The sequence below is a fragment of the Ambystoma mexicanum genome, chromosome 7q (genome assembly GCF_040938575.1).
Source record: "Ambystoma mexicanum isolate Mex_15411 chromosome 7q, UKY_AmexF1_1, whole genome shotgun sequence".
Classification (NCBI taxonomy): Eukaryota; Metazoa; Chordata; class Amphibia; order Caudata; family Ambystomatidae; genus Ambystoma; species Ambystoma mexicanum.
Genome location: NC_090941.1, coordinates 631,922,476 through 631,945,850, shown reverse-complemented (window position 1 = coordinate 631,945,850; position 23,375 = coordinate 631,922,476). Strand labels below are relative to the sequence as shown.

Below are 23,375 nucleotides of genomic sequence, written 5' to 3'. Positions count from 1 at the left end.
TCGGGCTCAGACCCACTTCAACACAATGTTCGCAATTGGCCTCCCTCGATCGGGCTTGTACCACTTTCTCATTTTTCAATCTGTACACTTTCTGTTTAAAAAAAATCAAAGACTTTGGACTGTGCGCAGGGTTTTGCTTAACCCAGTCGCAGGACCACTTCGATTCACAAACGTTTTCTCCTTACAACTCTTTAACTTTCACTTCTGCCACTTCTCGGCTGGATAACTCAACGGTATCACATCTTTCCTTTCAAAATTCAAGCATTAATCAGCAGTTTAACTTTACTCACCTCTTTCATCACTAACAATTCAGGGCACGTTATAATGTTGCTGCTTGTTACTTTGCCTTCAACACAGACCGGTCTGGTATCGGTCTCTCCAACTCACCGGCTGTGTGGATTTCTTTGTCGCTACTTTCTACTTGGAGCCATGAATGGTACCATAGAGGCTGCTGCTTCTCCCCGACTCAATTAGTCATGTAGGAGTAGCGTGGCACACACACACAATGCAGGATTCTTTGGGCTGTGGTTTTGTGGCCTTAAGCTGTCCAATCTCGAGGTCTCATGAAAGTAATGGTTTCTTGCCGAAAAGGTCAAGGGAATTTCCCTCCTTGCAAACCCCTCGGAGTTCAGTCTTTCGTCCCTCATGCAGCTGCTGTCTCGAAGGTGCGTTTCCTCGTGTGCTTTGCCTCGCTCAGAGTGTGTTTTCGTGCTGCACCTTTTATCTGTGTGGGGAGGTTTAATGGAAGTCAGGTGTGTGTGATGGTCAGTAATTGCCTGACCTCGCCTGACCATTGTATTGGGTCACGTCAGGTATACTGCTTGGGTGTTAGTCTGTTTTCTCCCAGCGCGGGTTGTCCATGTGAAAGTGTTCATGTAGAAAAAGGGGGGGGTAGAGTCCCTATGTATCCTACCTGTTAGGATTGGGTGAAGCTGTTACAGGGAAGGGAATACTGCTTCTCACCATCAAGTTTCCCACTCCGACTCCCTGAAGACCCCGCACCCAGGTGATCCTCCCGCACTGGTCCACCCCCAGGAACTGGATCCAAAAGCGATGGCCGTGTCCTGGCCACCTGGATCACAGATCCCAGGGGGCTAGTGGGTGAGACACCTTCTGGTTTCTCACACCTCCCAGTCATAGGCTATCCGGCTGTAGTCAAAGTGACAGAGCTTGCAATGTCAACTCTCTTGGGCTCCTTCATGAAAATAAATGACTTCTTAACACTGGAGTAATGAATGCTACATCCGTTGCCAATGTTTTGACTGGAGAAGGCCCTGCATAACAACCGGTCCCTGCTTCTGAAATTTGGATAAACCATGTATTTATAACCTGAGTCAGGCACTCACCCGCTTCCCAGCTTTATGTATGGAGCCCAGACTGAACTCGTCTCCTTTCCTCCACCTTAACTCCCCAACATGGTCCCCCATCTCCTTTCAGTTTAGGGGTATCCTTTGGGGTATCCTTTAGAGGTATCCTTCCTTTCCTCTCCTTCCCCTAGAAGCTCACTGTCTCTAGAGCCCTGGTTCTCTCAAAGCTGGACTACTGTAACAGCCTCTATCTAAATCTGCCTGCCTCTACTCTCCGCCCTTTGCAACTCATCCTGAACAGGACTGTGAGACTTGTCCTTGGCCTCAAGCCCAGGGACCGTATCTCTCCAGGACTGAAATCGCTACACTGGCTCCCAGTGACTGCGAGGATCAAGTTCAAAACCCTCTGCATTGTCCACAAGGCCTTCTGGGGCCTTGGGCGAAAATACCTTCACCTCTCTCTTCCTAAATATCTTCCTTCTCGAGCTCTTCGCTCATCCGTCTCCAACTCCCTCAGGGTCAGCCGCTTCTCCAAACAACGAGTTGGGGGCAGATCTCTCTCCGCTGCAGGTGCCTCCCTCTGGAACAGCCTCCCTGCCTCCCTGAAACTTGAGGAGAACCATCTCTGGTTCCGGAAGCACCTCAAAACCTTCCTCTTTGCCTCCGCTTTCTCTCCCCCTCTCCCCAGCTAAACTTACTGAAACTGCACTGAATCTGCAACTGTGCCACTCACCGTTCCCGGTCCTTGGACCAGCCACTCTCCCCTGCACTGCCTCCCTGGCAACCCCTGCACTGCGGGACTGTCTGTATCCCTACAGCCCCCCTTCCCAGCACTTGTCTGCACTTACCTCACACTTGCCACTAGCTGGCCCTTGTTATTTATCCTTATGCTATTAACCCTGCACTGCACTTTCCCCTCTCCCTTTCCCCCTTGCACTTTCCCTTCCCCTCTACACTTGCGCGATCTGAATGATACCTGGCCTAGTAGGATAGTTGTCTGTATCCCCTTGTTCCCCCCCTGCCTGGTCACGCCTTGAAACACTTGCGTATAGGCACGTTACAAATGCCATATCATATATCATATCATAGGGGGCGGGGGTGGAATTTAGCTTAATAAAAACAAATGTTCTGCAGTTTTAGTTTGCTTCCCTGAGCCATGAAATGAATATTTATACAGAGCGTTAGTTCTGTGCTATGACCCTTGAGGGGATCTGGATGCAGAGTCACTGCAACACTGAGTAAATGTACCGGTGTATTCAACATGTACAGATATTGTACGCTTCTTACCACCATTTTACCACCATTTAATCCCTCCCAAAATTCAGTATAATCGTGAAGAGTAGAGATGAACAAAGTGTTAGTGTATTTAAGTTGTTCATAAATGGTATGAATTGAATGCAAACTGTTGAAGTATTCAAAAATCAATAGTATTTTTATTTAGTTGTGAAAGAATCTAGCAGCTGCTGTAGTGGTGAGTATGAACCCTGCTGGCTAGTGAGGGGACGAAACAGAAGTGAGTGCATTCTGACTTCTCAGCAGGCTAGCGCAGTTAACAGCACTTCAACAAAATAAACCTTTCCTTGGATGGTGCTTCCCGATAGCTCTTCATATCTGCCATGGGCTTTTCTCAGCTAATAATAGGGTTAGGATTTGAGAGGGAGCAGGATTTTGGGAAGGATTGTGTACTCCTATGATGGGTAAAAGGGTCTGTTGACTAATTCAAGCCAGGCAAACCTATCTGCTAAATGTAGGCATGTCAAAGATGGTAAAAATGATTCCTGCTACCTTGGCAGACTGGCTCAAGTATCTGACCCGTTGGTTATTTGCCCCTTGGATAAACTGAAGCTCCTCCAGTCTTTAAAATCAAAGAAGATATATGTACTCTCTGGAAAAAGGCATTCGTTGTCTAGCAGCAGGCAACTCTCGATGTTATGTGTTTGGGCAATTCGAAAAGGAATAAGTTCTGAAGTGATTGTGATGTTTCACGAAACATGGACATTTTAAGGTTCGATTTTTGGGTACCAACTATCATTAGTTTAATGATTCCTGGTTAAAAAAATAGTGAGAGACATTACACAGCAAAACATCCACAAGCATGGGAGACTACTGATGGGACACTGGTGATGTTGCCCTGCCGAGGAGCCAGCAGAACTGCACCAACATGGGTACGGTGCCCCTCTCGGGTCTGATGGTGATGCAGTGCCGCTACCAGACGATGTAGATGGTGGCCAGTGAGGATGAACGCTGATTCCTGATGTTAATTTTGGGTCTCTTTTGTTGCAAGCAATGGCCTCAGTCTCTGTCAGTTGCTGGTATTCTTGTTTTCTGGTGCTTACTGTTGGGTTAGGGCAGCGAGCTGGACAGCAAGGCTTTCCTGGGTGCATGAGATCCCTGGTGATTTTGCAACTGAGCTGTGCCTGCCAGGACTGGAGAAGGGAATGGTGATTCTCAGTTACCTCTGATTAGATGACGTCTGGTGTCTGCTAATAGCGGGCAGAGCTTCGCCCTCGGAACAGTTCTTGAAAGTGTGTAGGGACCAGCGGAGCATACTGTTTTCAATTTGGGCAGGCATCTTCTGTGCTTTACGACTCGTCCCCATGTTCGACATGGTAAGGATGCAGACGTTTAGGTTTTATGGGAGATTGGGGGCTAAGTGAATCACCCCCATTAACAGGGCTGCATGTGTCAATGTTTCTGGTGACCATCCAATCACTAGGTGGGTCTACCACCTTTAATTTCTGTTGTCTTCCTGGGCTTCTGCAGTTGTAGATTTGGTCTTGCATCCAGTTCACATTGCCAAACAAGTCATATTTGGTATTGGCAACTGTAGCCCTCCAGCCACGGTATGCAGTAGTCATGAACATATGTCAACCTCTGCATCCCGTCCCATCCCATAAGAACCAGGTCCGACTGTTCGACTCAGTCATGGGTTTACAAAATGGTACCTCACTCAAGTAATACAAATGGGCCATTAACTAATGTAGTGTGCACAGCCACAGGCGAAGTGTGGGGCGGAGAGGTTGGGGCATCATAACCCTGAAAGAATGATGGTCTTGGAGGGACAAAATAATTGCTCGCTCACCTTGCTCGGGTCTCTGATAGGGGGTGAGGAGGCGGGGACCAACAGTCATGGAAAATCAAAGGGGGTCATTACGAGGTGGGCGGTAGGGGATACCGGGCACCGGTAAGGAGAGCCAGTAATCCCCTACCGACCCAATACCGAGGTCCCGCTACGGGACCAGGGCGTAAATAACGGGCTTGCCATTCGCGAGACCGTTATTTGCACCCTCCCCATTGCTATTGAGCCCTATGGGGGCTCAAGTGGGAATGGGGAATGGTTTAATCAATGGGCACTTTCCGGTCCCTCCAGGGTCGGAATGGACCGGTAAATCCCCATTGAACAACGCCGGACTCGGTACCGGTATGGGAGGCAGCCATTGAGCTAGTTGCTCCATGGCTACCGCCATACTCTGAATGACCCCCAAAGTCTACTTAAGGGGTAGGGTGGGAAATTTGGTCTCACAAATATTTAGAATGATTTCTGTTTTAAAAAAAAAAAGAAAATGTCATCTGCCATTACAAAGTTGGGAATGTCTCGAATCGCAGAAGTTTTTTTGCAAAATGTTTCCAATTCTGAAGTGAAAACTATCTCGGCTGATGGATTTCTGGCACCAGGTTCTGCTAATTGGTTCAGAAATAAGTGCTCCCGAATGCAGTGACACCTGTCAAAGAAAAAGGCGTGGAGCGGCTCAGCACTGACACTGTTGTACTCGGAACAGCCGGATGTACCAAATCATTCTATATATTGTCAGGTCCTAGTTTTTGGCTAATGTATGGGCAGAGTGTGATGCGAACGCCGGTGCCCTGCTAGAACTGTCGGGGACACTTTCCTTTCTTTGGCCCCTCCCTTTCCCGGAAGTGTCGGCCGTGCTGCTCCAGTGTCTGGCTAATGGAGTGCTCTCTTCTTCTCTTCCCTTATTAGGCGCTGTACCCGCTGGTAACCTGTCTGCTTTGTGTCAGTCAGAAGCAGTTTTTTCTAAACCGATGGCATGTCTTCCTCAACAACTGCTTATCCAATCTCAAAGTGAGTACTTTCCTTTTTCAGCCTTCACTGGCATAGACTGTTTGAGTGTCGTACAACGCTTAGCTGCCTAGTGTATTTGAAAGGCTGCATAATGTTTAGCGGACAGCTCTTCTTTTACCTGTACCCAACTTTCAAACTGAGTTTGCACTCATAAAAAATGTCTCAACCTGTATTTTATATATAAATGTTATGCTGTTATCTTGAATTTGTATAGTGCCTCAATCTCAAAGGTTAATTTTGAATTTCTCCCCAGTTTAGGAACTGTCTCCATTTGCAATGTTGATCTTTGTGCTATATCCAGGCATACATGTTGAAAGTTAATTATAGGTTTAACGTATACATTACAGTATTCGTGCATATACAGTGCACACACTTTTTTGTATTGTGTAAGCCAAAGTAACAGGATATTGCATGAAATGACCTGTTAACTAGGGGCGGACCAACGGCATGGCAATCATTGGCAGTGTCTAAGGCGGCACTCGCAGGGCGGCACCAAGGAGCGCCAGATTGGCAATGGGCCTACTATTAGCCGCCCACTCACAAAAACCCTGGTCAAGATCCATGTGCATTTTCCAAGCACACGCAATCCGGCAACAACCTTCCCCTCTTAACAGTGCCTTCTAGTTGGCTTTCTGCATGTACACATAGCCCCCAGTTTCAGGAGTTCCCTTTGGTGGACTGTGGGAGTGTATGTACACCAGCTCGATGTGATGCGCTCCCTAAGCTTTTCAGTCCTTGTTCTTAAAGTGGGTCTTTTTCTTCTTTTGCAGAATAAGGACCCCAAAATGGCACGAGTTGCTTTGGAATCCCTGTATAGGCTCTTGTGGGTCTACATGATTAGAATTAAATGTGAAAGCAACACGGCAACACAAGGGTAAGTACACTTCATGCCTGCAGATTGCACAACTCTTCTTATTGGAAATCCCTCAAAGCCTTTGTTGGAGAGATTTATGTGTATTTGTGTTTTTACAACGTAAAATGAAAACAAGTTGTTACAAGACAGGCTGAGAAAAAGGAAAAAGACATTTTGGACTCTCCTGAATCCCCTTGTGTATAGAACTCTGGCCCATATGCTGTGGGAAGTATGTGTTTGGCTCATATTGTTTAAATGATGAAATATTCTGTTTATTGGCAATGGAAGACGGCTAGTTACTTGGCTGCACACTTGATGGATTGGCTATTCATCCATACACACACCCTTGTTAATAAGACGCCATTTATGCTTCAGGTCACCATAACCATCTGCTTTTAAATCCAATTGCTCTGAAGTTCTGATATTCAAGATGGTGGTTCCTGGAATTCTGCTATTACGTGACCCGGCTCATTCCTCCAGTAGTGAAGACCTGGCACATCAATCGCAAAGGGCCGCTCTTTCAAAATGGCCTCCCACAATCTCTTACGATACAACCACCTCCCACTTGTGCTTTCTTCTTCTGCCTCAGACAGCTGCAAAAGTCACACAATATAATAAGGCAGCGCATGAACAGCAAAATGGAGAACAAAGCACCTAAAAGTAAAGACTGAGCTACCGTGTGTGTCGCAGTTGGATTACGAGTGAAGAGAGTACCAGTAGAAGGGTGGTCTGCAACAGGCTGGCCCAGACACCCCATCTAGTCGATCACTGTTTAATGTTGACAGACCAAGCCAAAGGCTTGTTTAAAAAAGTTCATTTTCAAAGCATGCTCATGAGCTGGGCCGGTCTTGGGCAAGGGCCGCACGGGCGACTGCCCAGGGAGCCATTCTCCCTCCCTCACGCCAGCTCGGGGGTCTTTCGTGCGCTTCCCTGAGCTGGCGTGGCGGGAGGAGGCACTGCAGGCTGCTTATTGAAATGAAATGCGCCCGCTCTTGTGCTGGCACCAGGCTTTCCAGCACGCGAGGGGGGCGCATTTAACATCAATAGGGGAGTTAAAAAAGAATTGCATCCCCCCCCCTTGGTTATTGGCATGGGGCATGCACGATGCTGGGCCCAACTCTGCAGGGAAGATGGACTCCTGCTATTGCTTATTTTGGGAAAGTATTGGAGAGTGACGCAAGGCAGGTGTTACAGGGCTTTTTGGATTCGTTAGTTTGCAGAATTTGTTTAGCGTTTACTTGCCAGGAGGGTTGTTTCATTACAACAGTTGCAGTAAGTAGTCTATCTTTTGTCCTCTAGAAGTAGCCCCCTCAGTGTATTTTTAAGTAAGCCGTGCCTGTGTTGCAGTTGGGGTTGTGACATGGGTGTTCTAGATTGCAGCATCTCTTGGTCAGGTTGTCCAGCTCCAGGTTGCACTATTAGTTGGTTGCTTTATTGTTTTCAAGAGGCGCTGCTTCTTTGACTGGATTTCATTGTAGACAGTTTGAAAATCGATGTTCCTTACTTTTATGGTATGCCTGCTTGAAATGGGCTCGGAGGGCGGTGGGTGGGGGGTGGCCAGGTCACGCAACACAGTATCTTTCATGGAACCCAAGCCTTACGATTTGCATATAAGCAAAGAGCATTTTGGGAACATAACAAGGCCCACAATTTTAAATTTAAAACATGTCTGTGATGGGGATTCAGCAGGAAATCCTTTTGTGCTAGCAATGGAAGTTGACTGCTCTTTTCATTGGTCACAGTACTCACCCTAATAAAATCAAAAGTCTGCAACTTGCATGACACATAATGTGTTCAGCCTCTGAACAGGATGTGAGGTTTTGGCTATTTCCGCATTGTCTCGGGGGCCGAATCTTCTGAAGCCCCTGGGCCTCTGCTCTTTCTTGTTCTGGCCCATTGCCCACCTTGGTTGCTGGTATTCTATGCCTTTTAATGAACGAGTTTTTGTTAGTCATCACTAATCCTTTTTTTATTATTTATTTATTGCTATGCACAGGAATACAAATAACCCCTTCTTCAATGCCTATGTGCCTAAAGTGTTAGACGAAAACTGGCTTTGCACACAAACCTGTGCAAGCAGCAATGCCCCACCTTGCCAAGCTATCTCTAAATAAATACTGACCAAACTGATAGCCCTTGCTCATGGAGCATGAGGTTATCTGAACAGTGGTCACCCCTGCTCAGAGAGGTTGCATTTCATGAAGTGGGTGCGACCATTAGAAGTTACCCTCTGATTGTGTTTTCCAGGATGTGTTGGTTAGTTTGACAAATGTACAGTGCGGGCCACAAGTGCCCTCCTTTTGAAGTTATTTAGTTCAATTCCTTGTGAGAGCTCCTTCCTACTTTAGAGCAATTCCAAATAAAGGAACACGAGTCCAGTTGAGTGAAGGAGCGGAGATGGAAATGATCTGACCAAATGTTTTCTCATCACTCCATTTCAAAATAAAAATCGCATCTCGTGCCGGCAAGCGCCAAATACGGAGCCAAGAGCGATTTTATTTTCAGGACAAGGCTTTTGCCAAGAAAAACCGCTGTTCTGAACATTTGGTCAATTGACTGATCGGTTTGGCAGAATGTTTAGTGTTTTTGGCCTGAAGGGAATGTAGTACGCCTGGGCTTAGTTCCCTTTGAACCATTGAACGTTTGCCAACGTGTTCTCTTTTTCTTGTTGTAGGCGACTTACAACGATCATCACGACGCTCTTCCCCAAGGGCTCGCGTGTGGTGGTACCAAGGGACATGCCGCTGAACATCTTTGTAAAAATTATACAGTTCATCGCTCAGGTATGGAACTGAGTTGTGCATATGCAACTGTGTAGTATCCTGTTCTTAGTGCACCCATGTAATAAGAACCGGTGTGTATGAAATGTGGAACATGTGCATTTTCCTAAGGGCCACATTGTTTTGGAGTGGTCCACGTTAACTGGATTTGTTTCTCCAGTCCATTCTTCACAGGTTTTAGGCCCCTCTCCTTCTCTCTCTCCTCTCTTGCTCTCTCCTCCCTCTTCTCTCTCTCTCCTCTCTCCCGCCTCTCTCCTCTCTCCTTTCTCTCCCCCTCTCCCTCTTACCTCTCTCCTCTCACTCTCTCCTCCCTCTTCTCTCTTGCCTCTCTCCTCTCGACCCCTCTCCTCTCCTCCCTCTCTCCCCTCTCCCCTCCCTCTCTCCTCTCCCTCTCTCCTGTCTCTCCTCTCCCTCTCTACCCCTCTCTCCCTTCTCTACCCCTCTCTACCACTCTCTCCCTCTCTCTCTCTCTCTCTCTCTCTGCCTTGCGCTCTCTCCCCTCCCGCTCTCGCCTCTCGCTTTTCTCTCCTCTCCCTCTCGCCTCTACTCCTCTCTCTCTCCTCTCTACCCCTCTCGCCTCTCTCCTCCCCCTCTCTCCCTCTCTCTCTCTCTCTCTCTCTCTCTCATCTCTCTCTCTCATCTCTCTCTCATCCTCTCTCCCTCTTTCTCCCTCTCTCCACCGATCTCCTTTCTCTTCTCTCTCCCTCCTTTCTCCTCTCTCTCTCTACCTCTCTCTCCTCTCTCCTTCTCCTCTCTCCCCCCCTTGTTCTTTTCACCTCAGATTTGGGGTTTAGTTTGCAAGGCTTGCATAGTTACCTCTTCCAGAGCATAGCTTTATCTTGCACAATCTTCAGATCTGGAAAAGGCCCCCCTGTCTGTGCACAGTCCATAGCATGAGTCATCTCATGTTGTCACTGATCACATTGAATGCAGGTTAGGTTCTGGGTCAGTGTTTTGGTGAAAGATGGGGTCAGGGCCGGGATTTGGGTTGGTTCAGGGTTTTGAGAAGCTCAATGTAAGGTTGCATTATTAGCAAATTAAAGGATGGGACAGACGCCACTAACTGGATCAGATCCTTTTTTGGACAATAGACTCAGAGTATTCTCACCCACTGCATCTGCTGATCCATCTCCGGTCCCATGCCGAGTTCCTCAAGGATCGTGCGTATCTCCTACGCTCTACAATGTTTTCACCAAACCATTGTTCGATGTGCTTGACTATCTGGGTGTTACCTACACCAACTACGCGGATGACACCCAGATACTCATCCCCATCACTGGTGACTACATCGCAGATGCCAAAGCTTTGAACGACGTATACCAAGTCGTCCAAGCATGGATGGCACATCACAAGCTCTGTCGCAATGATGACAAGACAGAGCTCCTCATCCTTGGCACCCAACAAAGACTTAGCAAGCTTGGCCCATCCTTCAGCACCTTCAACATTGATGGTAACTCCATCAAAGTGGCTAAAGAGACCAAAACTTTAGGTATCTACCTGGATTCCACACTGTCCCTTAACCGACAAACGAATGCAGTCGCCGCTGCCTCAGCCTACACTTGTAAGTTGATTAAAGCCTGCCGCCCATTCCTCTCTACCCAGAACTGCATTACTCTCGCCAGGACGTTGGTTATGTCTAAACTTGATTACTGCAATGTACTTTATCAAGGCACTAACCAACGCAACCTCAACAAACTACAGATCGCCCAAAACAATGCTATCAGAGCAGCCCTCTCTATTCCTAGGTCGGCGCACATCTCCGACACTAGGAAGAGCTTACATTGGCTTTCTGTTGCCCAAAGAATTTTGCTCAAATCACTGACTCTTACTCACAAATGTGTCAACAACCAGGCCACTACCTACTTAACTTCCCGCTTCTCTCAATACACTCCCTCACGGACTCTAAGATCTGCCCAAGCGCAATCGCTTACTATACCGAAATATAACCTGCAGACTGCCGGAGGCATCAGCTTCCCAGTCCTCGTGTCTAAACTCTGGAACTCCTTGCCACTATCCATCAGAACCCTCCCTTCCGCCATGCTTTTCAAACACAAAGCCAAGCTTTGGCTATCCTCTACACCTCACTCACTACCAGCCTAAGCCACCTGTTCCACTACTCCCGTACTACTGGCACTTTTTGCTTGGGAATTTAAAATGTTTTGCCTGTACCTGTATCCATGCCACTTTTGTCCCGTTATGCCTTAAGACATGCACCTGTGAATTTAATCTTTGCCTGTAACTGTATCAATGCCATTTTGTGTACCCTTTGCCTGAAGATATGTGCCTGGTTGCCCTCGGGCCTAGCGCGCTATACAAATAAATAAAATACAAATACAAAATACGTATGGTTAGAGTTTCAGGTATAACAAAATGTGGCATTTATTTGCGCTGAAGTGGTTTGTAATGTTAAAAATGCACTATAATGGAATTTTGATTAGATGTACTGAGGCGACATGCCGGGCATCCACTGCCCTCACGCTAATGCTAAGGCCCTTAGTCACAAATCAGCCACTGGGGAACTGTGACGCCTGCATCTCTGCAACCGAGGTTTTCACATCACAAGAGCCTAATTCACAAAATAGACATTGCACATGTAGGAGGTTGGCTGTAGGGACAGGCCTCAGCCCCTCCATGCACAACTACGTGTTCGCCATGTTTTGGACACTTAGATGTGCACTGGCTGACTAACCACACATGGGTGTGGATTTGGAGCCAACACCCACCTTCACAGGGTCCACGAGCACATTTCAGTGACAGACCTCAAGGGGAACACAACTGCAAAAGGCTGTTTTTACGTTCCAGTGTCATTTAAGAAGGGGATATTTTTTTTTAAATGCGAAACACTAATGATAAGCATGGCCGACTCTATTCCTGGTGGATTAAGATTGTCCAACTCCAGGCCTCGAGAGACGGAAACATCTTATTTTTGGGGTACCCCTCATTAATATTCATGAGACATTTGCATACAATGATTCGAAATGTATGCATATTTGTTCTCATGAATATGAATGAGGGATATCCTGAAAACCTTTCATGATTCTGGCCTGAGGCCTGGAGTTGGACAACCCTGTTGCAGAGAGGTGCTGCCCGGGGCCTGAAATATTGTGCATTCCTTTTGCCTTATTTCTGGTGGGAGGGGGGGGTGAAGAAGAACGAGCTTAAGGACCACTGAAGCTGCCTGCACCTCTCTGATAACCAGGGATGCGCTTGGCAGGGTGCCAGTCCTTTTCCAGCACCCCCCTTCCACATCCTGCCAGTGTACTGCTCCTTGACAGCAGGGAATCTGCTTGCACCCAGGTGCGCCTGCAGATTGACATTTGGGAATCCGTGTAGACCTGTTCAATTACCCCCCCCCCCCCCAAAGAGTGATCTGTGATCACTTGGGGGATGATTGAATGAACTTTAATTAACGCCCCTCCCCTTCCTGGGGCATTCTTGGCATGCTGGGTCCTCTCTGCAGGAAGCTGCCATGCTTTACTTGCTTCCAAACCTTTTTCTTTTCCATGTCTTGCAAGGGTGGGCGGGCTGCGAGAGATGGAAAATAAAATAGTTTGGGGGTGTGAACCCACCTGCACCCAAAACATTTTCTACAGTCTGTCAGCACAAGAGGGCCTGCTTACTGAAGACATGGAATAGTTTTCTCATTTCTCAGGCTTTTGCTGTAAATACTTATTTCTTCCATTTTCAGCTGGAATGTTTTTTTTTGTATTTCTGTTGCGTCTAAGCCCTCTCGAACTGATACCTGAAGCTTTTTTTTTCATATTACTAGTACGAGGGACTCACTCGAGCTCAAAATATAAACTTTTTTTTCTTTCTATTTCTAGGTCGATGGTAATATATATATATATAAACACTTTATAATTCTATTCCAGTGTGAACGCACATGAAACAAAAAAAATGAAACTTTTCTAATTATCCTGTTGGGAGCTACTAGGTCCAGAAAGTTATGTTCCATAGGGGGGGGGGCTTCGGCAGCCTGCCCTCCTTTGTAGACTTAGTTGAAACTCAAAAATTAATGGCCAAATGGCAGAAAAACCTCTACATTTCAAATGGCATCTCCCAACACCCCAACTTTGTACGGTCCTACCCCCCCCTTGAACTAGTATTCCCCAAGACTAAAATTAAGGTGTTTTTTGACCTTGCATGTGCCCTGTGCACCACAAACAAATAGCAAACGTGTTTGTGAAGGGGCTCTTTTATGTTTGCAATGTGTGTTTGACTTTGTCTCCTTCGCCACAGAAGTCACGCCATTGAGCTGCCAGGCATTCCCTTTGCAGGCATTGTCCTTTGACTCCCTCTGCCTCGCGCACTCTGGGAAAAGTTATAATCCTCGTTTTGCATTTAACGTCTGCAGCCTTTTCGGCCATTGGCCCGTGACAAGGGACAGAGATCAATTGGATTAAAAAACGAAACACACGCATACTTTGTAGCCTATCAGCCTTTGAATAGATTGCACTTTTTAAAATGTAGTTATCAACAATGTGTACCTAAGGTGGATAATGTGAACGGCCGCCTAACATGGAATGGCAGAATAGTTTTTTGGTAGCAGCATTCAGTACCCTGGTAAGAGGGGCACATCTGCAGGGATCTGAAGGTCTGAGTAGTTGTGAGGTTATAGGTGTGTTGATGAAATATAATTGAACAGAAAGATGAATTGGAGTCCATGAGGGTATTGAGGCTGGGCAAGAGTGAGGCTGCCTTGGAAAGCATCAGTCTAGGCTTCCAGTTTGAGCTCTCCGAATCCAGTGGGTTCATCATTGGGTATCGCCCGCAACAGGTGAATTTAAAATGGGACAGTGTACGGAGGGTTTGGTTGTGAACGACTAGGGGCAAGCTTTAATTTTTTTGTTGTGGAACAAAACCTACTTATAACCTAATTTTTTTTTTACTGTTCATTTATTAAACCTTTTTATAACAGAGCCAATGTTTTCAGAATTGTCTTGTGATGAAATGAGCATGCTAACCTCTGTCTTCTCTCCTCAGGAAAGGCTGGATTTCGCCATGAAAGAAATCATCTTTGACCTGCTTTCTGTGGGCAAGCCAGCGAAAGCATTCAGTCTCAACCCTGAGGTACATCACAAGAGTTTGTTTGTTTTGGTGACAGAGTGTTTAGCAGAACTAGAGGGCTCTGCAGCTGGAAGAAGGGACTAACTGGCATATTAATGTGCATATGCGTTGCCATAGAGTTGTCACCCCATACACACTTCTGCTCTGCCCTTTGTGACACATTGTGAGATTACGTCACTTCTCCCCAGGGGGAGCCTTTCCCTGCGAGGCTAGGGAGATGAGCCCGCTACGCAATATCCTCCCTAGGGGTAGATGCAAGTGGTACCTCCCAGGGAGAGACTCCCATTCCTATGAGGAACTCCCTAAGTAACAGATCACTAACCCTCCTTCACTAACATCCTGTAAAAAAGAGATAAAGAACAAATCAGAATCTTTTATTGTCATCCAAATACACTATCGGTACCTGTGAAGGACTTTTATGGTACTGGGATGACGAAACCACTGGAAGAATACAGCATATGAGAAGAAGGACTTTGACAGTACGCTGGAGAAGTCCTACAGCAGCGGAATAAAACCAGGAGGCAGAGACCTCGAGAGGGAGAGAACCTGTACGGTTTGAATTAGCTCGCCGGGGAATGCTGAGGAAAACATGGACATGCAGCGTCCGATGCTGGAGAGAAGCTTGGGTGCAGCTCCCTATGTAGAGCGTGGAAAAATAAGAGACGCAAGGGACCGGAGAGCGCACAAGGCGTCCTGAGCAGGAGACCAGTGTGGGCGTGACAACACTGATAAATCTCCTTGTGAGGTATCACAAGGCGAGTCGACCGAGGAAGGAATGGAGACTCCACTCTTGACACTGCTGCAGAAACAAGAAGCCAACCTGATAAGTGGAAGTGCCTACTCATTACGAGCCGTGATGACGTTATCCCTGAACAACCCAGAGATAAAGTGTCAAGAATAACTGAAGAGAGTGAGAATAAATACTGGAGCCCTCAAACTCCAGTATGAAGCGTGGACATTAAATGAAAGAAAGATCTTAAATTAAATAAAGAGAGAGGAACGCACTCCTCCCATGAAAAGAGGGCAAGATTAACTAGAACAAGAGCAGAGTATGAAGAAAAGAAAAAATAAGCAACTGAAAGAAACCGTTGAAACTTTGAAGAACCCAGTATCAGAAGTGTATGATCTGATAAAGTAACTACCTACGGATACTTTATTGAACTGAACTTGGTGGAAAACCACCTCACACGAGAAGGCAGCCATCCTCCTGTACTTTTGTTGTTTGAAAAAAAAAGTGGTAGGGTTAGGATAGGTTAGTTTGGTCATTGGACTGATCTTGATTTGGACTCTCAAAGACGACACATGCAATGTAGAGAGCTTTGTTAGGTAGGGAACAGCTTTAATACGGGGAACGATAGGAGTTCCCACCTTTTAGTTAATGAACTACAGCAGTGAGGTGAAAAACCAAAGTCTGTGTTCTTCTTCTGACCTGCCACAACTCTTTGTAATTTTTGCCAAAGTGCTCTTTTTAAGGTCATGTTTGAATCCGTAGTTGCCTTCTGGCCCCATGTCATTTGCAACCAGCGCAACCCAGTCCTTGCTTTTCAGTACCTTGCATTTTATGATTTTTTTCTGCACAGTGGAAGTATGTACTAGTACTGACACAACTGTAATTGGTTGAAGGGTAAAGCATGGTAAAGATGTCCCAGTTTCCATGGAATTACTTGGTAGGTATTTGGATGTTTTTGTTTATTTAATACAATTCAATATTTGCGCTGGGATGTTGACTGGCCTCCCACATATGAGAGCCCAGAACCCCTTACCTGGCTAGTGGTAGCAAATGGATGATATGCGCGGAAGCCTAACTCCTGGTAGATTTTTCTTCACTAGTAAATCGCTACTACAAAAATATATATCCGGCAATGGCCTGTTAACTAGCAACTTATTTTAGCAGGCTGGAAATTAATCTAATGACTTGTAAACCTGATGTCAATGTGCAGGGCTCTATTCTATGTGCTTGCGCAATCTCCCAGATTCTTCAGTATCCCAATGCCATTCCCTGGACCGGGTACCCTGTGGCCCGAGAAGCACCCATCCACATCCAATGCAATGTGTTATCCAGGCAAACGCACTGATTGATCAGGGTGCTCTGCTTTGCGTGATGCCTATTCGTTTTTATACATGTTTATAAGTTTTTCCCTTCTGCAGAGAAAGCCGAATTGGCTTCGGGGTATTCTGTGTAAAGCAACAAGTCGCCGCAAGAAGATTGTAAATACTGGAATGACTCCTAGCAGCGCAGTCGTTATGCAGGGTGTTTAACTGATAGGACAGAGGTTAAACCTAAAGAAACAATGGGTCCAGCCCCGCTGCTACATTCCCTGGTAAAGGAATTGAGCAAAGGATTGACAGTGGAAGGTGGCCTGCTTTAATAGAGCTGATATTTGAAAGTGGAAGATCAGAGTTTATGTAGCCGAGAGTCTGTGTCAGAAGGGGAATGTGGGCGGCTGCCATGTTTAATAAGGCGGTCAGGCAGCGCCAGCGTCAATATAAACATTTTGAAAGCAGTAGCGAACACGTGCTGGAATGAGCTGTGTGTCCCATTGAGTGGGTGTAGCTTTACATTCCAAGTAAATCCTTTGCATCCTGAAGTGTGTATACCAAACTACTGCTTGTCCAATAACTGGTGGGAATGTCCCTCCCTGAATAAACGAGGGAAGGGATTAATTGGAGGCTCGCAAATGAGTGTGGAAGAGCCCATCTTGGCTCAGTTTGAATCCCGAGAGTTCTGTTTAGTCCAAAGCCTCAGCCTGATAGGGACTTTAAAGGTTCAGTCTGTCCTCAACCATCTGAAATGGAGCTACTAAGTTTCATAGTCACAAAATCTCTTCTCTGGCTTAAATAGTTAGGCTGGTGCATTTGGTCTCCCAGAGCCTTGCACTTTCATCTCAGATCTTCGACTCAAATCCACTCCATGGTTTCAATATAGCCGCACCCAGTACATTTCAAACCAATGAGTCTTAAGACAAGGTATCGAAATACTAGCCAGTACATACTGGTGAAAACCTGGTGTGGTTGGGGCTGTCGAGGGCCATGCTAGGAGACGGCTGATGAGCATGGTGACCGTGTTTGGTTGAGCAGCACCGGGAACAGATTGCTGTGCATTTCGTGCTGTGCGCTGGCCAATGTCAACATGCAGCACTCATACACATTGAACTACTATGGGAGTGCTCTGAAGAAGCCGCAGTGTTTCCCATGTAAACGCTGTCATTTCTCTAAGTGAGAGCTACTAGTGTAATGGACTTCCTACCCAGCTGAGGTCCATGGGTCATCAGTGAGTAGTAGTCTGTGGCAAAGGGAGGCGCCCAGCTTTGTCTACTGAGGTTCCCAGGGCAGTCAGTTCTGTATGTAGCACAACACAAGAGTTTCCGAACACTATTGATCCGAACACTATTGACGCAGATGTTACTATGATACTGTACTTCTTAGTGTGAAATGGGAAAATGTAATGTCTGGAAATCAAGCTTCTAAGTGCATCTTTTTTTGGAAGTAAATTGCCAGTGCTTCCAGAGAAAGATTGTGAAGTGCCAACGGAACCTCCGAACACGTGTTCTCTGGTCATGATCGCAAAAGTACGGACTCCATTTTGTTTTCTTGTTTTCATTGTAATTTGGATGCCTTAATAATTAACTCCCTGCAACAAAACAATCCATGATGAGCTGTCGTGATCCAAAACAGGGGCTTCCCCCATCGGTCACTTTCTGATTTTTGTCACCCGCAGAGAATGAACATAGGTTTGAGGGCCTTCCTGGTGATAGCCGACAGCTTGCAGCAGAAGGACGGGGAACCTCCCATGCCAGTGACGGGGGCCGTCCTCCCTTCCGGTAACACGCTGAGAGTGAAGAAGACCTACTTGAGCAAGACCCTCACTGAAGACGAAGCTAAAACCATAGGTCAGTAGCCGGTCATTGTTTGCTTGATCTCTTTCCCAGCATGGATTCCTAGTGAAATATTCCCTTTTTAATGTTATTTTATTTCCTAAGGCTTGCACTTGGAGCTATTTGGAAACCCTGCATAAACTCTGTTTTGATTTCTGCATTTTTTAGAAATCTTTGGCTCTAGTTACTTAGAAGTTGGATGGCGTGCTGTGACGCACACCCCAAAGCTTTCCAACTGCATGCTGGGTATTCATGCATGTTTGGATAGATAAAGCTGTTTATCTGAAAAGGCAGCGCCTTGACTGAATGATCTTTATTCATCCCATAGGCATGCTTATTGCTCATAAAAGCTTCCATGATAACAGCTTAAAAATCCTGAACTCCAGCAGTTCAAGTGAAAGTGTCCCTGAGAAACATAACTGATCTACCACAGCTCTAACAGTGCTGGGCAGTTCATGCGGACGGTGGCCATTGGGGCATACAACCTGGCAGTACGGTTGACTTTGGTCCCCGAGGTGGGCTTTGTTACTGCCAGCCGATGACGCCCTAGCTATGTCATGTCCCGAAGAAGAGGAGATTAAATAGTAAAGGGTACCACAGAGGAAGAGAATGGACAGTAAAAGCCTTGCCTCTGTATTTGCAAGGCCAGTTCTCTTGGGTTTGCCAATGCTTATTAATAGCATCGCCGTTGAAGCAAGTGCTCACTGCTTCCACTTCCTAATGTCTACTAGATTGCCAGGCTCCATCTTAGTTCTGCAGCCGTTTTGTGTTTTGCTTTCTCTGACCAGCACTTGTCCTGCCTGCTCCAGAAATAAGTTAATTCCTATTTGAATACGCTGCCATAATTAGACACTGATCTCTTACTACTGTAAATCATGATATATATGTTCACACATGATGCATTACACAGGTTTGCATAAAGGCAGTTGAGTGGATGTACAGTGTTTAGAATAAATGTGGTCAACATAACGTCATTTTTAGGTGCTGTGTACCAATCCATTCTACACTGCAAAACCTTGTTCATTGTAATACGCTGATAAGAAATATAACAAGGTACTTTAAGAAAGGTTTTGCACACATTACCCCGAACAACCCCTTGGGATGAAGCCAGGTTCCTGTCCGCGTCCCAAGACATGAAGGGGTCTGTGTGATCCAGAACACCTGTCAGCCTGCCAAGGTCGGAGGGCCAGAGTCGTGTATTACTACCTTAAGGCAGGAGCTTATGAGTCAGTCACCCTCTAAGATCTTGCTGCCAATCAAAGCCAGAACACATGGGTGAAGGAGGATCAGGTCATACCACACAACCCTTTTCCGCCTGTTCCCCAGCTACACATGAGCACAGTGACTGGGCAGTGGCGGATAGTCTATGAAAAGGAGTAGTGGAACTATGCTCCCGGCTGCCTCCCCCCACAAACCCCATCACCATGCCCCCTCCCGCACACAATACAAAACCCCAAACAAATGCGCCTGCTGTTAAATTTTAAAACAAAACTATTCCGGAACGGTTTGTTTGTAAAATAAAAGTATAGGAACATTAAAACATAATTTAAAAAAGCAGAGGAGCACCGCTCCTGGCCACTTCGAACACTGGACAGAGGAACCTAATGCTAGCAAAATGAATTTTGCCGGGCCGGGAGGATAGCTCAGGGGCAACACGTTTATCTTGGAAGAAAGACAACGCATAGCAACACGGGTTCCCAGGCTCGTGCTTAGCAACTGGTTTCTAGTAATAAGCTTGTTATAAAAGAACAATTTTATAATTAGAATAATAACAATATAACATGCTTAGAGGGTAGCACGACCCAGCTCATTGTGAAGTCCCACTAACTGACTGTGACTGTCTTTTGGGCTTACTTCTGAAGCATACGTGGTGCAAATGGGAAGCATTGCAGAGCACACTTCGTGGCTGTGGAGTCCAATATGTCCCATGGGACTCCTGCGGAGATTCGCATGGTCATGAACTCGGTGGAAAGCCGTCCAGATCTGCAGAATTCCGAGTTGGGCGCATACTGTTTGTGAAGCAGGCACGGTATCACAATTTAGAAACTAAGATACAAGTTTGAACACCTCTATTAATCTTCTGAATAGGGTTTGGATAGTTCCCAGCTGGCCCTAAATCTATAATTGGAGTAGTCTCGACCATTAAGTAAAAGTCATTAGTCTGAGTCAGTCTAGTCAAAATAAAGTAATGTGTATATCCGAAACCTATGCTTGCCCTCACGCTGCTACAATAACTATGTGGTGGGAAACGAGTCAAAACAAGAGTGCATCAAAAGAAAGTCAGGATGGCAATGGAGTTGGGTAACACTCTCTTATCCAAGCTTGAGTCAAAAGAGTTCATTAGGAGCTTGGGTGGCTAGTTCACACAGTTCAACGGGGCAAACCTCTTCCAGGCTTCCCTTGCCTGACTTGGAATTCACACAGTTAAACAGCATACAGTTCACTCAGGCTTCCCTTGCATGGTTTGGCATCAACTCACAAATGAATGTTTCACAATGGGGGTTCCCTTCCCCAACAGTTCAACAATCCTTATTTGGTTTATGTGCCAGAGAGCTTTGCAAACGCACAGTGTTCGCTAGCCCTTTGCGGGACCACTCTGTCAGTGAGGCTTTCACACAATTGTGCCCCTGGAACTTCTTTACTTCATAACACAGTAACAGAGACTTTCGCAAATGCACAGTTTCTTGGTTGCCCCTGTGCGGGACCACTCTGCTAATAAGGCTGTCTACACAGTTTGTGTTCCTCACATTATACTTCACTTGGTTGTGCCCCCGGCACTGTCTTTCACAATTCTCCTTGTGAGTCCCAGACCCTCTTCTCAATCCTCATTCCGGGTCCCAGACCCTCTTCGATGATTCCATAAATGTAACCATTCTTATTTCACTTTTGCTCGTGCTTCGAGCCCTCTGTAATTCACAATTTCAAAAGTCTCTCTCTACTTGTGTAAAAGAACACGCAGCCTTGCTGTCACTTTGTTTCTTATCACTCTTTCAACAATGGAAGCTTTCATCTTCGTGTCGGTCGCAATAAGCGTTTCCGCATTTTGAAACATTGTATTTCAGTCACGCCTCACGCCTTTCACAAACCAGGCTCCCTTCTTCTTTGAACTCACTGGCTGTGTTTCTCTCTACCGCTTGTTGCGTGTCGAGGTCAGGGTCCCCTCCGCTGGCCCTTTGATACTCCTGGGTCGTCTCGCACACCCAGGGGAACGAGCATCTGTGCCAGGAATTCTCTGAAGTTTTTCCTCAAGCGACCCCCTTCTGGCTCCTTGGAGACACAGCTACCTCGTCGCACATTCTGCAGCCTTTCCACTTCCCAGGCCCTCAGCGTCTCAGCGATTAGTCCTCCGCAGACAGATTTCGGGGTACCTAGGCGACACCGTTCGCCTGCCTGCTCGGCCTCCAACTCGTGTTCCTTCTGGGGCTCCAACTCGCTCACTGTATGATTCTATACTCCACCTCTTATACTCTGGGTAGCTGTGTTTCAGGTGTGCGTGATTTTGACTGAGTGCCTGACCCTGCCTGGCCTCATTACTGTGACAGGACCATTGCATATTACTAGTGGAAATCTTCCTAATCTCAGTCTTCCTCTTCCTCGTCTCAGTAGTTGGGCTGACACAGAAAGGAGGGGTAATTATGGGAGTTGTAGTACCCCATAAAGGTAGAGGGAATATGGGGTAAACAGTTGTCAGGAAATGGGGTATACCATGTCTCACCTTCCAGTGTTTCTTCCCCACTCCCCAAGGACCCCCTACCCAGGTGCTCCACCCTCGCATGTCCAACCTCAGGGTCGGGATCCAATAGCGATGACCCTTCCCTGGCCACCTGAATAAGGGATCCCCGGGGATTAAGTAGTGAAACATCCTCCAGGTTTTCACATGTTACACACCTTAGATTCCCAGATGCTACACAGGAACCCAGTGGAAACTCACCAATGTGAAATGAAGGTTTATAGCACAGAGGACGCCAAGGCTGTAGGAGCCAGTGAAGCTGCAGAGGAGCAATGAGCATCCAGAGAAGAGCCTGATCCAAAGAGGTCTGTCAAGGCTTTTGAACCTCACCAGCTAGGGCTAGTATCACAATTGAACACCAGAGTCTACCCAGAGTCGTGATAAACAGAAACCCAGATATGGCAGAATGTGGGGCCATGGGAGATCGGCTCCTAAAGGGAGGGCCTATACAATTCTGGAGATGGGTGGAAGGGGGCAGCAGGCAGCCATTACCATGGGGCTATCGGGATATCAAGCGCATCAGCCAGAGCCAAGAATACATGGGATAGAGAATGGACTATGTCAGCCTACCCCAACTGGAAGAGATGAAGAAGCTGCCATTTCTTAGGAGAGTGGGAAGTATGACAAAGCTTTTAATCCTTAGATGGAGGCCTAAGAAGCTGAAAAGCCAGAAACATCTGAAACGCTTGACACCCTGTAACTGGATGGTGAGCTATGCACCAGGTTTGAAATGATGTTCGCACTTTATGCCTGAAGGGTGAACTAGGGCACATCTTGTTAGACGTTTCAAGAAGGATGCCAGATACAGTAGCCCTGGAGGATTTACAGATGGCATGCTGAGCACGATTTACCCGAGACTGATTGTGGCAAGGAAGTGTGCTGGGTGCTATATCCCATAAACTGCGCATGTGGCATAAAAGTGTGCCGTGATAGCCGTAATAATATGATTGGGGTAAGAAGTGTGATGGGCACAGTATCACTGAGATTATTTTTGGGGACGAAACGAAGCACACTGGACCCTGCAGCCCTGATACTGTATTCAGAATTGTGATCCAGAGGGATATTAATAGGTCTCTCACATGGGAGACCCCTAATGAACTTTAGGTTTCCCCTTCCTGACCTTTTTTCCTTGCATATTTCCTAAATGGGGTGCAGCCTTTAAGTTATAGATAAGCCCCTGGTCCCCTTTGGGGTGAATGCTGGTCTCCCTCCTAACAAGGGTAAATGTCTTAAGAACCCTATTGGAGGCTATAAACCGGGATTGGGAGTACAATCAAAATCTAGGCGATCAGTAGCCTTAGGATACCATATACCCTGATGTGCCATAGTGTAGCCCACCTTGACAACTTTTGGTTGAACAGTTCCAAGATAGGAGCTTCGTTAGTAGTTGTAGAAAAAAACCTAGCTCCCCTAAGAGCTTATCACAGCCTCATCTTGCTAAAAATGTAATGCGCTAAAACCTTACCTTTAGGTCACATGTTGTTAGTCCACAATGCCCTCCAGCAGCTTGTATAATTAATGTAAACAGTTAAACTAGTGATCCTCAAGTAGTTTTGCTGGAGCGTTCAGTTTACCTTACAGGTCTCCTGTCATCTGCTGGGTTGGCCAAGGGTAGGGGCCTTATGCTATTTGACACAAACATGTTTCTTCAAGAAAAGATACTCTGACATATGCTTATA

At 46.5% G+C, this 23,375-nt stretch overlaps 1 protein-coding gene across 7 annotated transcripts in view; it reads left to right on the top strand.

Moving 5' to 3' along the window:
* FRY (FRY microtubule binding protein) overlaps window positions 1–23,375 on the top strand; it is a 1,191,674-nt gene that overhangs the window by 579,218 nt on the left and 589,081 nt on the right. For all 7 annotated transcript variants that reach the window (XM_069639765.1, XM_069639761.1, XM_069639760.1 and 4 more), the window contains exons 11-15: window positions 5,290–5,391; window positions 6,162–6,265; window positions 8,919–9,027; window positions 14,008–14,094; window positions 17,810–17,981. In XM_069639765.1, the coding sequence (XP_069495866.1) occupies window positions 5,290–5,391; window positions 6,162–6,265; window positions 8,919–9,027; window positions 14,008–14,094; window positions 17,810–17,981 (574 nt within the window). The remainder of the gene's footprint in view (window positions 1–5,289; window positions 5,392–6,161; window positions 6,266–8,918; window positions 9,028–14,007; window positions 14,095–17,809; window positions 17,982–23,375) is intronic.